Raw genomic sequence first — 14,816 nt, 5'->3', positions numbered from 1 at the left:
AATATTTTTTATGCACCAAATAAAGGGAGTTCGAGACAACACAGGAAACCCATTCACTGAAATTTGTATTGTTAGTAAAACATTCCCCAAATATGCTGTACCCACTCATTATGTCAATATTAAAGAAAATATGTTTTAGACAAAAAAATCCAGACAGTATCAACTAAACTGGAAATCTGTAGGTTGCATGTTTAGGCACACTAAAGGCACCATGGGTTAAATGCTTAGTTTCTATTTACTAAAACAAAAAAACTGTAACATTACACTTGAAAGTTTGATAACAGCAAATTAAGACCATTCATGAAAACAAAGCATTCGATTCATGAAAACAAAGCATTCGATTCACTAAAAGAGAACTTACTTTGCCTTCTTTGTATTATCATTTTCAGATTCTTTCACTGCAATGTAAATAAGATACAAAATTAACTTTTAAGTTCTTTAACTTTAAAATCACTCACATAATTATCTGTGTGAATTAATGTCAGCTGTTGAAACTACATGGAGCAATTAAAACAAACCCATACCATGTTTACGCTGGCTATATACCAAGGCTAGAGTGCGCTCCCCTTCTCAATGCAACTCCCTGAACTGAAATCTTGCTATACACAACATAATTTACATGCAATCTTTACCAGGACTGTTTTTCTGTAACTGCCGATAAGCCTAGATGTTACTCTCAGAGCCAGAAACATTCCTCATCTAAGATCTCTAAACGTTCACTCACGATGTTCAGTCCCAGTGATCTGGGCAAGGATCCGGAAGGAACGAGACTGAGTTGTTCCAGTCCGTGGGCGCCAGTCTTCCGTGTCCTCAATCAGCCTCTTCTTGCTGGCATCACTGTGAGTAGGGATGTGATAAAACTCCGTGTTGCGCTCCACAATGTGTTTTCTTGGTGGGCTAGAGAAAAGGAAATAATAATAGTTACAATTTAAACTACATTGATGATAAAAAATAGTCTCTGATGAACTATCTATAATTTATACATTTACTTCTCAATATTCCTTTTATATACATTGTTTGTGTAAATATATTAAATTAAAATACTCTTCTAAAAAGACATAGTAGTAAAATAATTTTATAGGTTAGTATAAACAATGATAAATGTATAAACAATAAACAACTGAACAGCAAGATTACCGTTTCGGTGGAATTTTCCTTTTAAGTGACAGAAGGAGGCAGCAGAAGAAAGATTCCCAACATGAAGGAAACGAAAGAAGAATAAGGAAAGCAGACAATGAGAGTCTACAACAGTAAAAATCCAATGATTTGAAATGACTGTGCCATATAAATCAATATGAACTATGACTTAGCCAGTTAAATATGCTAGAATTTATCCTAGAATTCCTCATTGGATTGGTTTTTACATCTTAAGTAGCAAATGTAAAAGTTTTGGAAATTTTGGAAAGGACCCTAACAACCTTCTCAATTGTGTTTACAGCATTTTTATCTTACACAAAGTATGTTCCAAATGAACACAGTGAAGTTCTGTGGTTTCTTTAAGAGACCAAGGTTGAGACCCTGACTCTAGAATTCTTCACAAGTGTGATTTTGGACAAGTCCATCTCACTGAGCCTCAGTGTTTTCATTAACAAAGAAAACACAAAGTAGTGTTCCGAGAATTAAGGCTGATAATATATGCCAAAGACAGAAAGAAATAGTAAGATATCCAAATAATGAGTTTGCCAAGAACATTAATATTTTTATTAATATAGCATAAATATTAAGGAAATCACAATATTCATTATTTATCATTTCAGGAATCGACTGAACTAAATAAATACTTTCAACTTCTCCTGAAATAAGACAAATGAAATATTTCAGAAAATAAACAAGAGCTCAGGACTTATCTGGCAGACTGTTATCCTAGGATCTGAGTAGAGCAAATGTTCTAAATGAGGCCAGATGTGGATGTAAGACCTACTAGGTTAGCGTACCACAGACAAGCACCATGCACAGGTGCTTGTATTCTGCCAGTATTCTAGTAGGCATGCCATCGAAAACCTACCTCAGCACCTTAGCTTTTCCTAGCTAGTGACACTGGCTTTGGAGTCACGTGGACAGTTTGAAGGACCTTGTCCCCCACTTAATATGTTTTCCAGAAGTAACTTAACTGCTCTAAATCTCAGATCCTCCATTTGAAAAAGGGGAATTGAGTCTTCAAGGTGGTTCTGAGGAATGAATGAGGAGGATGATACATGCGAACAGATTTTCCACGGGTCAGGATTCACAGAAATCATCATACTGTCCTTCAGAGAATAGAAAATTAGCTGTGATGCATGAGTGTAAGTGACAGACATACATAAAAGAAGAATCAGTATGTGTGCAGCGAGACAGCAGGACACATAATTTACAGTGATATTTCACAACTATGGAAGTGAACTACCTAACCGATATTTGTGAATACCGAGCAATATCTAACCCTTTGAAGAACAGACAAAAATTCCAAAAACTAGGAAAAAGACTGAAGTTATTTATAAAAACATAGCCTTTGGCATATATAAAACAGCTCTTAATTTTATATAAGTACTTGAAAAAATTTGTAGCAGCTAACAAACTTATTAAGATTTAAGCTTCCCTTTAATTAGTCAGTAAGCACTGCTTATTAAGTTATTACCAATTACTAGTGTTACTAGGTTCTCACGCAGTCCAGGCTGATCTCAAAGCCTGGTAGGCAGCTCAACTGGCCTTTAACTTCTGATCCTCCAGCTTCCATCTCCCCAGCACTACCAGAATTACAGGCTGTGCAGTCACACTCAGCTCAGGCAGTGGTGGGGATGGAACACTGATTTGGTTTAGCCTCTGTGTGGGTTCCAGCTATAAGATCATAAAACAAGGGGCTGGAGAGATGGCTCAGCAGTTAAGATCATTGCCTGCTCTTCCAAAGGTCCTGAGTTTAATTCCTAGCAACCACATGGTGGCTCACAACCATCAGAAATGAGGTCTGGTGCCCTCTTCTGGCCTTCAGGCACACACGCAGAAAGAATATTGTATACATAATTAATAAATAAATAAATAAATTTAAAAAGATCATAAAACAATGGTTTCAAGCTAAGAATAATAATATAACACCATGGAGTAGTTCACATGACGTGTCTATAGAAAATAGAGTATAACTTAGACCTTACGGCACTTACTAACACAGCTTCAAATTCTCAGAATAACAGGATTTTTCTAAACATTTATGGAGTTCTTCCTCATTGTGAAAATTTGAATATGATGACTGTGTTAAAAAGGAATATCAATGAATTTTAAGGATTTTAAAAATCGTTGAAAGTAGAATAAATTTAACTCAGAAGAGTAAGTAATGTACTTCAAAATACAGATATTCAAAATTAGGAAGCTCACCCACACTTATTTTTTAAAACAATACTAAAAAGGGGAATACCTAGATTATATTTCTACTCTAGTGAATGATGCTTATAATGGTACCCACGCCCCTTAAGTTAGCTTTACTAAAGTTTTCTACTGTAGAGATGTGGACATTCCAAACATACCCACTGCGTATTCATATGAAGGTTTCTAATGTGAAAAGCCCGTTTTTAAAATGTTCCTTAATATATTCGATAATTCTTGTAATGAAATAATACTAAGATTTGCTGGGGTGGAAACTGAAAAGTTAAAGACAGAATAATAGGAATTATCAGACAAACCATTAGAAAGTACTTACACAGTGCCAGGGTTACTGAAGGAGAAATAATTCACCCAGGAAAGATGTGAGAGAGGAGACATGGACGTTCCCAGAATGATAGAAAACAGAGACAGCAGAGAAGGGGAGCAAAAAGGAGGAGAAGAAGGATTAAAAAAGAAAAGAAACAGAGAATCCAAATCAATTTAAAAGAAGGCACACGAGCACCATGCTTCAAACCAACCACAGGAGCACAGAGAAGTAGGCAGATGTTAGTCAAACTTCTGCTGCATCGCTAATGTGAGACCAGCAGTTTAACAGCCGTGTTTATCCCACAAAACACTGACAACGACTTTATATATTAATGTTAGTCCTAAGTTCCCGAATACCAAAAAGAACCCATGTATCCTTTTAATGTCTAGGTTTTTTTAAAAAAAAATTATTTTAGTATGAATCAAACTCTTATTTTCCTATAAAAACACATGATAAAGTAGAATCTTATATATCACTTAGAAATCATTTAGAATGTATTTTAAAATCAGAAAAGAAACTGTTCAGTATCACATTGCATGAATATATTAAAAGCAACTATAATCTCTTCCCATAAATCATTACATAAGAGAGTGTTACACTGAATTTTCTTCTTTAAAATGTAGTGTTTGATGCAAGGGTAGAAAGCACAGCAGACAGGAACAGTGAGCTCTCTATCAGTGCTCACATTCCTCCCTTCTGCCCATGACCACCACCCTCATTCATAAGGCCAGGAACCTTAGAAGCAGTATGTGGGAACTACATAGTTCTGTATTACTGGGGATATAATTATTGCTCAGAAAGATCTATCTGATGTGATATGGTAAAAGAACTCATTGAATAATACCTGGAGAAGAAGAACTTCAAGACACAATTCATTCACACAGCCTAACATGAGCAGAATTATTAAAAACAAATACATCTGTGTTCCATTACAGATCGAGAACCAAGTATAAATGCTATATTGCTTTATAAAAGAACATGTTGTTGGTTCTTCGACTCTGCAATTAAACCTAGAGTAGAAATTCATTATAAACAAAGTGAGAAAAACTGCCTACCAGCTTTAACGTTAAAACTGAATAGAGTTGTGGTACTTTTTTACATGTTGACATCAACATCAACATAACAGAGGGCTCAGCTCCATTGAGGAGGCTGGACACAACAATGAGGTGATCATCTGTATTTACTCTTTTCTCACAGCAGAGGCAGTCGTTCTCAACTCTTCCTAATGCTGTGACCTTTAAAAACAGTGCCTCATGTTGTGGTGACCCCAAACAATAAAATTATTTTTGTTGCCATTTTATAACTGTAATTTTGCTACTTTTATGAATCATAACGGGTCCTACGACCTGTGAGTTATTAGACTGCTAGGTTGAGAAACGTTGGCGTAAAGCACTTTCTATCCCACCATGCAGAAATATTGCTCTGCAACTTAATTTCTTATATACAATTGTAGATGTAGTCCAATAGTTTAAAGTTGATGGAAAATATTTTGTGTTAATATGAAATTGTAGAGGCAATGTTCTGGGTTGAATGGCATAAGCAGATAGTTGATTTGAACCTAAAGAAATTATTTGAATATAATCAAAAAATATTTTCACATATTTTAGAAAATAATGCTCAAATAGATAAGCTTCATATGTAGCAATGTCAATTTGATAGCCAGATAGCCTGTACTAGCTAAGATGTACATTTCTCATGCCAGGGGCAAAGTACATTTCCAAGAGGCTCATATTCTTCAACGGTAAAATGGGTTGCTTATTTCTGTCCTTTCGCATTCTTACAAGGGCTTACATGTAAAAGTATTTGAGAGCTATTCAAATACTACTTTGTAGGCCCAACAGTTCGTGAATACTCAAGAACAGTGCATTCCAAGTGCAGCCTATGCACATTAATCCATGTGTAGGGTCACGACCTGAGTCTGTAGTCTCTACAAATAGATACCAAATCAAGATGATAGAACGATATCCAGTGACAACAGGTGACATATGAAAGACACATCCAAAGTTGGATCAGGATCAAATCTCAGCTCCCATACAAGAAGCTTCACAAGAAAATATATTTCCGCTCACTCAGCTGAATGAGAATTAGGTTATTGTCATATAATTAGAAACACAGTAAAATACAGAGTAATACCCAATAACTTAATGGATCTGAATGATGAGCTTTGAAAATATCTGCTTAATATAAATGTTTCAACTGGGTTTTTTCTTGTTGTTTTTTTAATTTCAAGTGGCATGTTCTCCTTTTTTCAAACAAGTTATGTGCTACACTAGAAACTACTAGCTGGCCAGTTTTTATATGCAATAAGTTAATTTTAAATAGACAATAACTATGGTGTCTGAATGTTTTACTAATGTGTTTGGGTCAATCAATAGATTGCAGTAAATCAGAAAGGTGTTCTAACAACTCAACAGCTAACTCTCTTGAATATGTCTGAAGCACACATTCCCTATTTCCAAAGAGGCTTCACTGTGGTGTCCAGCTTAAAAAAAAAACAAAACAAAAAGAAAAACCTTCAGTACATGTTCAGAATAATCACAGCTCAATTAATAAAAAAAATTTGCTAAATTATTGCTAGAATGAGTTTTTAATCTTCTGGTAAAGATCATCATTACTAGTAAGTTTAATGTCGGTGTGAATTTAAAAAAAACAGTGGTTTTCAACATCTATGTCTACTAAGTGATACACTTAATAAACTGGTAACTGTATCTTTTGAGTAATTTTAAAAATATATGGACTTTTCAATATTCACACAGAAACAAGCACACTACACAAAGACATCTAAATCTGCTAGTAGTATTATGTGATATAATTCTCCAGGAAATCATATAGGTATTAGGTAATTTAACCTAGGTGATACTGACTTTTAATGTCAATTAGAAGTAATTCAGTTTTGTATATATTTTTTACTACTGGTACAAGTTTTTATAGTTCCTCATCTTTGTCTTGTAACACTCTTAACTAATGAGAATTAAATCCCCCAAGCATTTCCTTTCAGCCACTGTACAGAAAACCCCACGCATCTTTTGATATAACTTAAGTAATACTACTTACTACTATAAAGCACAATAACATACCAGTGCAAACCAAAGCTTATTGAAAACATTTTTTAAGTTACAATTCTTTTGCAAAATTTAATTTAATTTTGCAAAAACTGAGCAGTCATGCTGTTTACTTATATATAAATCACCATATTTCCTCTCCAGTAATGCAGATACTAACTTTGTCACGTGTGTCTTCTGTGAAGAGAAAAGCATTTTAAACCATTATTTGATTATATCATTAACTTTCTAATCTTTCAAGGCCAGATTCTTCAAAGTACCACATAGCAAACTGTTAGTAGTTGCAGCCAAGAAAGCTGAAATACAGGCCACATGAAAGACTTACCTCCTGAGAGCAGGGGCACATTATAATGCAGGGCATGTGGACAGTGAAATGCAAATCAGTTCATCTAGTTCATGTAAAAGAGTTTGTCTCCAGTCAGGAATATAAAGCCTTGCTCTGTGTTTCATGGAGTAAGGAGGTACCAGAGAGAACGGCATGCCAAGAAAAATAACTTATATACAGAAAAGAGACTTAAATTTCTTAAAGGTGCCTTAATCATTACTAGTTACAAAAAAAAAAAAAAGAATGCTTACCATAATGTTAAGTTACTCTCAGAACCACCAATACACTAGCCAGACTTCCTACTATACGGGAAATAGCTAGTTTACATCTTATTACTGACACCCAATAAACACGTGTTTGTGTCTCCTGTTTACTGATTCAATACAAATTTGGACGGGATACCTATGAAACTAACAAATTAGCCAACCATTTCAAATCGCTTAAAAACTAACAGTCCTGATATTTGGAGGAAAAGACAACTCAGCCATTTACTCTTGCATCCTTTTGAACTTTTAATCCTTTGGTCATTGGTGGGCGTTATTTTAAAAGTAATTAATAAAGAGCAATCACCCTCAACTTTATGAGAGCTTTGTTTTACTGACATCATAAAAATCTGAGAAGCCAAGCAGTCAGAAGTCTGACAGGTTGATACCTAACATGGAGAAAGTGTACATCAATGCTGCAAAACACTAACCGCCAGGAAGGCCCATGGCTGACTGGTCAAGTATGTGACTTTTTACTCCTCCAGTCTAAATGTGCTATAGAAAGAACACTACAGATTGGCCTTAGAATTTAACAGGCACCAAACTGTGTTCTTACTGGCCTAACATCTGGACAGCATTTGACATCCAGCTATTTTTAAACACTTTCAGTTTGCAAATGCAAAGCAGTAGCTTGCTTGTTAATGATGCAAAACATGTAATAATCCCTTTTATCCTCAGTTTTGCACTGTGGTGAGCACAAGGCATGTGCTTGATGAACACTTGCCGACTCATTAGGAAGCTGCCACTAAGGCCCTGAAACTAGAGCACTGTCATTTTAGCCTGAAATAAGCTCCAAATCATTTCAAGCCTAATTACTAAAGGAATGTTTACCACGCACAAATTGAAACTTTGTGAACTCAAGACTTTTCCATAACTTCACTTTGCTTTTGCCTCAAAAAGACTTTATTATAAAATTTCCAGAAGTGTTAAAAGGTTAAGATACGTTAAGTGATAGTTAAGACCTGACTACCTCCTGTGGGCTCTCTATCTACACAAACTAGAATTTAAGAAACATAGTAAACCTGATTCAGCATTTGATAGACAAATCATTTTCTTCTGATTACCTAGTCTGATTATTTCAGTATTATTGTCATAAAATAGACATAGAATAAAAAAATATTACCAAACATACACATACTGTTTGCCTTTCAAAAGAAGAGACTTAACATTTTGTGAAGGGCACTAATTGATTTCAATGTCTACATTAATACTTTTTTAAAAAAGCTACCCACAACCACAGGACCAAAGATGCACAACCCAGTAGCTCTCCTTGCTCCCTGAGCAGCAGCCTGGAGCTGTGCCACCTCCTCTTTTAAAGCCCAGGAGCTGCCATGGCAACAATGCGACAGAAAGCACATCCTCTTCATTAAGTAAGTTAACATTCCAGAGAGGTTACATCTCTCAGAATGGGCCCATCTTCACAATTATTTTAATTATAAATTTCCTGGAGACGTGCACCAGCGAAGTTTATCACATGTGCTTAGTATTTCCCTTTAAAAGAACATTTTATCACAACAAATCCTAACAAAATTGTATGTAGATCATCTTATCTTCAAATAACTTCACTAAATTCTGAAAGACCCAAATTAGCTACCTAGATATAAGGCTTCAAAAACGTATGTGCAACCTTAAAACTTGGGTCTTCAAATACTTTAGTGTGTTCAACACAGTTTTAAAACTGCAATGCCCAAACACAAAATTGTAACTGAATTTTCAAAAATTGCTACTATTATTTAATGTCCCTTATAGTTTAAATGCATTCATCTTTTTAAAAAAATCTATGTATTGTTTCTTGTGCTGAATATCACTCATTTTTTTAAATTACTGATTGCACCTAAAGAATAAATTCCTGATAAAATATACCTAAAACGAATACTAACTATCTGCTCTGGGCTAACAATTTATACAGAGACATGAGTCAGAAGTCGACATGTTTTCAGCTTTCTAGATTACATCCTGGAGAAGAGAGATTGCTACAAACTCATGTCCTCTCTCTTTGAGAACAATTACAATCACACTGCTGAAACCTGTGGAGACAAGGAAAAGGATGGAAATTTTGAGGCTAGATTTGCCTTGCATTGTAAGTGCCAGCTGCTCAACACTGTGCAGGAACGTGGAGAGAAAAGTTGAAGAGTATGTTGCAGGCTCAGAATACATCAAAATGCATCATTAAGTTCTGATTAACTTCTAACTGCTTTATACAAGTACTTTGTAAATAAACGAAGGACACTGTTAGTGCAGCAAGTATAACTTCATCTTTCTTCAAAGAACAGCTGAAGAAAAAGTAGATGGTTTCCTGGAAATTACTGAAAGAGCAGAAACTACCCTTGTCCACCTACCCATTTTGCTGTTTAATGTCACCCTGGGATCCTCTTCTCTGTCCCTCTGCTAGCTCCTGAGCAGGCTCGGAACACACGCTGGTGACTGTGGGCTGCCGTGGGATATTAACTGCAGGTTTACCAGTGTTCAGTGTAGATGAACACTGGTCAGCGCTAAGATTGGCATTAACATGCAGTCCGGATGCAGAGAATGGGGGAGGAGTGACAGCAGCCACAGGTGCAGGGGAAGCATGTGATGAAGTGGTGGCATGGGCTGGGGTGAAGGCTGACGATGGTGATGGGATGGAAGTGACTTTTGGTGAAGACACAGAACCAAAGGGCCGAGGAACTTTATTGTAGGCCGTGTTGGTTGTGGAAGTGACTTTGGATACAGCAGGAGATGTAATGGGCACAGGTTTAACTACTTCTTTAGGTTCACCCTATGCAAAAAAAAACATAAACATATACAAAAACACAGCAAATACATGCAAAACACACTGAGTGCAAACATGTTGATTTTTTAAAAGACGAAACGCAATTATGTAAGCAGTGCAAAAACATTTTCAGGAAAAACGAATAGTTGATAAAGCATAGCATGCATGCTAACTGATCTCAACAGGCGTAGCAAGAATGTACACAGTAAACACATTTTCATCTATAAAAATGACAGTTTCAAAATATTTAGGAAACAGAGCAGGAAAACCAGGAGAGGGGAAAAAAACCCTAAAGGCCATCATTGAATGTCAACTTAGATATATTTTAAAGGAATAATTTTATTACACATAAACATAATGCTACTAACTGAAACATCTTATTAAAATACGCAAAGGCTCAATTATAACTCCATCTTTCTAGCATTTTTTTCTTTCTTTCCACAGTATAATTACTTGAATCATGAAAATCACCAAGCTTTAAACTCTTCAATTAAAAAAAAAGAATGAGGAATTCACCAAACTCAAAGTATGTGATACACACTATCATGGATAAAGAATTTGAGGGGACAAAACGTAAAGCAGGTGAACAAAAAACAATTATCCTGCGTTTCTCCTATGATCTACTTCTGTTTCCCCTTCTCAGTGAATTAAGATATTATTCAGGGATAAAATTATTTTTCTTTTTGAAAATAAAATATTTATGTCTCATGAAGAAAAATATATATCTCCTCATTGCCAGGAGCAATGTAAGAAAATGTAAGCAAGGTAAGAAGAGCAATTCCTTCTAAAATTACCAGTGTTGGTAAACCTTCATCTGGACACATTCTAAAAGCCCTCATTAAAATGAGATTATATTTCTACAACACTGAAAAAAAAACAAAAACTTTCACTCTACCATCCCAAATCAGATCTTTAAGAAATATATATTGGTGGCTCAAATGCTTAATAACAAGGGGGGAGGGCATATAAATCTTATAAAATTTCATTAATTGATAAAAGTAAGTTAGGGCTGAAACAAGTAAATTAAATGGACAAATGAATACACTGCCCATCCCCCCAAAAAGAGGGAAAAAATCTTCAAAGAGAATAAATCAGATGATTAAAAACACTGGTTTGAGGTAATGTGAGATATATAATGAAAATCAGGAGTTTGCCAATAACCTAATCCAAGATCACTAACCTAATCCAACACTAAAATGGCATTTTTGTTAACTATTTACTATTTCTTTCTAGAAAATAAATGTGTAAATATAGAAAAATTAAAAGTAAATATGAAAGGAATTTGGACATGCATTATTGAAAGCACTGTAAGGACTTAGAAATAATGTTTTATAGTATTATTACAAAAGGGAACTGTGATGGGTATTCTCGGTTGTCAACTTGACTACATCTGGGATTAACTAAAACTTGAGAACTGATCACTTTTAATCCAGATTTTTTTGAGGTGGGAAGATCCACCTTTAATGTGGGCCAAGCCTGCTGCTGGTATAAAGGACACTGAAGAAGGAAGCTTTCTCATTTTGCCTGCTTGCTCTTGCGTGGCTAGAAAGTCTATTTCTTCACTGGCATTAGAGCCTACTTCTTCTAGATTCCAGCATACACCAAAGACCAGGTGAGATATCTAGCTTCATGGTTTGAGCAACTACTGGATTCTTAGACATACTGCTGGTAGACAGACATTGTTGGACAAGCTGGTCTGTAAGCCATTCTAATAAACCCACTTTCTGTCCATGTCCACTTAGATTTGTTCTATAAGCGCTGTTCCTCCAGAGAACCCTGTCGAACACAGTAACTTTGTAAGATCTGGGTTCTCCTTTCCTCTTTGTCTTTTACGGAAGAGAATGAGTAAAACTGTGCTCAAACTAAACTCCACGTTAATATGATCTGAGATAAGAAGAGCAGCTCTAGATAGACTGAGTCTAGTGATGGTCAACTATAAACATACCTTCTGAACAGCAACAGGCTCCGGCTTGGCTGCAGCAGATGATCTGGTGGGGAAAGAAAAAAAAAACATGAACCATGAACCTCTGGTACTTTAGAAACATTGTCAACAGAATTTTACTATTTATATATTTTGAGATATTAAATAATCAGAATTATAACTCTATAATTCAGTTTTCATGATTCACAGTATTCTCATTAGTTCATGTAATTACAAGTCAAATGCCACAAGACCCAATATTCTCATGTCCTTCTAGCCCTATAAGCACAAATGAGGAGAAAAGACACAATCTTGCTTGCTAGTATATGCAAGTTTTTAATTCTTCGGCTAAGGCAATCCCCACATTAAAAGGTAAAGTAGCAGGACTTCCTGATCCTTGGCAGTTCTTCATTAACCCAGCCCAAATCTTGATTTCCAGAAGTAGCTGCCTTTTCTCCTGACATTCATGAGCATATCTACCACTGTTGGGTCTCTTTCCATTATATTTAAGTTGAACTAAGTCCTTTATTATGCAATTTACTTTATATTTATATTTTTAAACACTTAAACAAATTGATGCATTTGCTAAACGTTGATGTTTCATATTAACTTTCAGCTTGACAGACTCTAGAATCCCCTAGGAGCATGTCAGTAAGAGATTATCTAGCTTAGGATAATGGATGGTGGGAAGAGATACCTTAATTATGGGAAGTATCATCCCATACACCAAAGTCCTAGACTGAATAAATGAGCCAAGTGCAGGAAAATCATCACCTATCTTTCCTGCTTAAATGCAATGTGACCAGCTGCTTCAAGCTCCTGCCACCAGACCTTCCCACTATGACGGACCATATACCCTTGCACTGTGAGCTAAAATACATCCTTCCTGAAGTAATTTTGCCAGGATAGTGTGTCACAACAGTGAGAAGAGTAACATTAAAAACTGAGTTGAATTAATTCACCAGGTTCCATTCAGTGGAAGCAATGACCATGTCCTGCTTTTAATCCTTATGTAAGTATAGCACCTGGAAGGTAATGTGTTATCAGCAATGAAGGTGCAAGGAAAAGATTAAAAGAAGTCTGACAAAACTCCAGGCACGTGACTGCTATTCATATTTCAACTGGATTGATAATTTTAACCTGTTCTTATTTTGCACCATGTGTTTGGTATAGTGGCCTAAAGAAGGACAATAATTGGTTTGAAGCAAGTATCTCTTAGGAAATAAAACTTTCATTATCTTCATCTTTCAAAACAGGAGCTTCAAAGATCATGTAAATTGCTTAGGATTAGAGCTGTGCCCCAAATATAAATGCTGTTATATTTTATAGTATGATAACTGTATTTATTAAAAATTGAGAAAGCTACTGATACTTTATAGGGTATTTACTTGACTTTAAGGTATGATTTTCTATATTAAGAATTGTTTGAGAAATTTCCACATGCATATAATGTGTTTTGGTCAAACTGACACCCCTTCAGCTCCTCCTCTATCTTCCTACCGCAAGTTATTTTTTTAATATACCAGAAGGAATCTAATTCCTTTCACATTTCACCAGCCCAAGGATAAAACATCAAGGTAGAATTCCAAGAATGTAAAAATAGTAGGTAAATATTGATAATTTTACTATATAAATGAGGAGGTTGTTCTATTTAATTAGATAACAGACCACAAATAACCTAGAATAATGTGCCTATCAATAAACATATGGGCTAGAGTGATGGCTCAGTGGTAGGAGCATTGCCTGCTCTTCCAAAGGTCCTCAGTTCAATTCCCAGCAACCACATGGTGTATCACAACCATCTGTAATGAGATCTAGTGCCCTCTTGAGGAAGAGACCCGGTCAGTCGTCCTCATCAGCTTAGTCTGTAAAACCCAATATGGAAAAGTTCAACAGAACTTTATGCTTCAGCATCACCAGGGCATAAATTCATTTTTCATTTCATTCATTTAATAAACATATTCGAATAATGAACTCTGATCAACATTTTAGCAGCAGTTGAATTTTCCAATAACAACAAATTTAGCTATAACAGGCACCAACAGACTAGTCAGTTGGCCTAAGGAAAGGCCCAGTGGGTACTAACACTCAGCTGCTGTAGTACAAGTCATACCCTGTACCACTGCATAACTTCCCATGAATTCCCAAACAAGTTCTCTTTAGCTTGCAGGGTTATTATAACAAAAGGCAAGTTCAAGGGCAGAGCAGTGGAATCTTCCTTTCATTCAAATTTCACAATCCAATTTAATCGCAAAGGATCTAGTCATTAAAACCTCCCAAGACATTACTGAAAGGTTGCCAAGATTGAGAAGCCAATATCCTTTTCACTGGATGTCTTAAGATACATGGAGCGTGTCTAGCGATATAATTTGTAAATAAAGGTCAGCTATACGGCTGTGAGTAGTTCAGCTTGCCCACTACGGGCAACAAAGGCCCTGGATGCAATCCTCAGCAACACAATAAGCAAGCAAAAATCTACTAACAGTCACAAGGCTGCTGCATTCAAGATAAACACAGATATCTTATATGTACGAAAAGAAATCACTTCATTTGTTCTAGTGCCCCTCTAACTTAGGTAGTGTTCGCAACAACAAAGGCCCAGAACCGTATTTGCACTGATTTTGTTGTATCAGCAACTTATTCTGCTCAGAATGAATGTTAACATAATTAATTGAAAGTAATATAAACACAGTATTTGAAAAAAAATTGAATTTACAGAAAAAAATAAATCTGAACACACCCCATTTGGCTTCTGACAAGGTTTCACAAGAAATAAGATAAGCATTTCAGAAAGAAGGGCAATACGCCCACAAAATCCCAGGGTGGGTCATTATA

At 35.7% G+C, this 14,816-nt stretch overlaps 1 protein-coding gene across 13 annotated transcripts in view; it reads right to left on the bottom strand.

Annotated features, from left to right (window-relative positions):
* Pdlim5 (PDZ and LIM domain 5) overlaps positions 1 to 14,816 on the bottom strand; it is a 163,642-nt gene that overhangs the window by 65,176 nt on the left and 83,650 nt on the right. For 3 of the 13 annotated variants that reach the window (XM_075981222.1, XM_075981213.1, XM_075981219.1), the window contains exons 4-7: positions 12,006 to 12,048; positions 9,648 to 9,739; positions 725 to 897; positions 362 to 398 (exon numbers count right to left, since the gene is read on the bottom strand). In XM_075981222.1, coding sequence (XP_075837337.1) covers positions 362 to 398; positions 725 to 897; positions 9,648 to 9,739; positions 12,006 to 12,048 — 345 coding nt within the window. Of the gene's footprint in view, positions 1 to 361; positions 399 to 724; positions 898 to 1,137; positions 1,156 to 3,667; positions 3,683 to 6,880; positions 6,898 to 9,647; positions 10,067 to 12,005; positions 12,049 to 14,816 lie in introns of all 13 variants that reach the window. The other 10 variants (XM_075981214.1, XM_075981221.1, XM_075981211.1 and 7 more) reach the window with 7 other exon arrangements.

This window comes from Microtus pennsylvanicus, chromosome 7 (genome assembly GCF_037038515.1).
Source record: "Microtus pennsylvanicus isolate mMicPen1 chromosome 7, mMicPen1.hap1, whole genome shotgun sequence".
In the NCBI taxonomy this organism is placed as follows: Eukaryota; Metazoa; Chordata; class Mammalia; order Rodentia; family Cricetidae; genus Microtus; species Microtus pennsylvanicus.
Note: the sequence above shows the minus strand (reverse complement) of the source record. Positions and strands in the feature narration are given on the sequence as shown.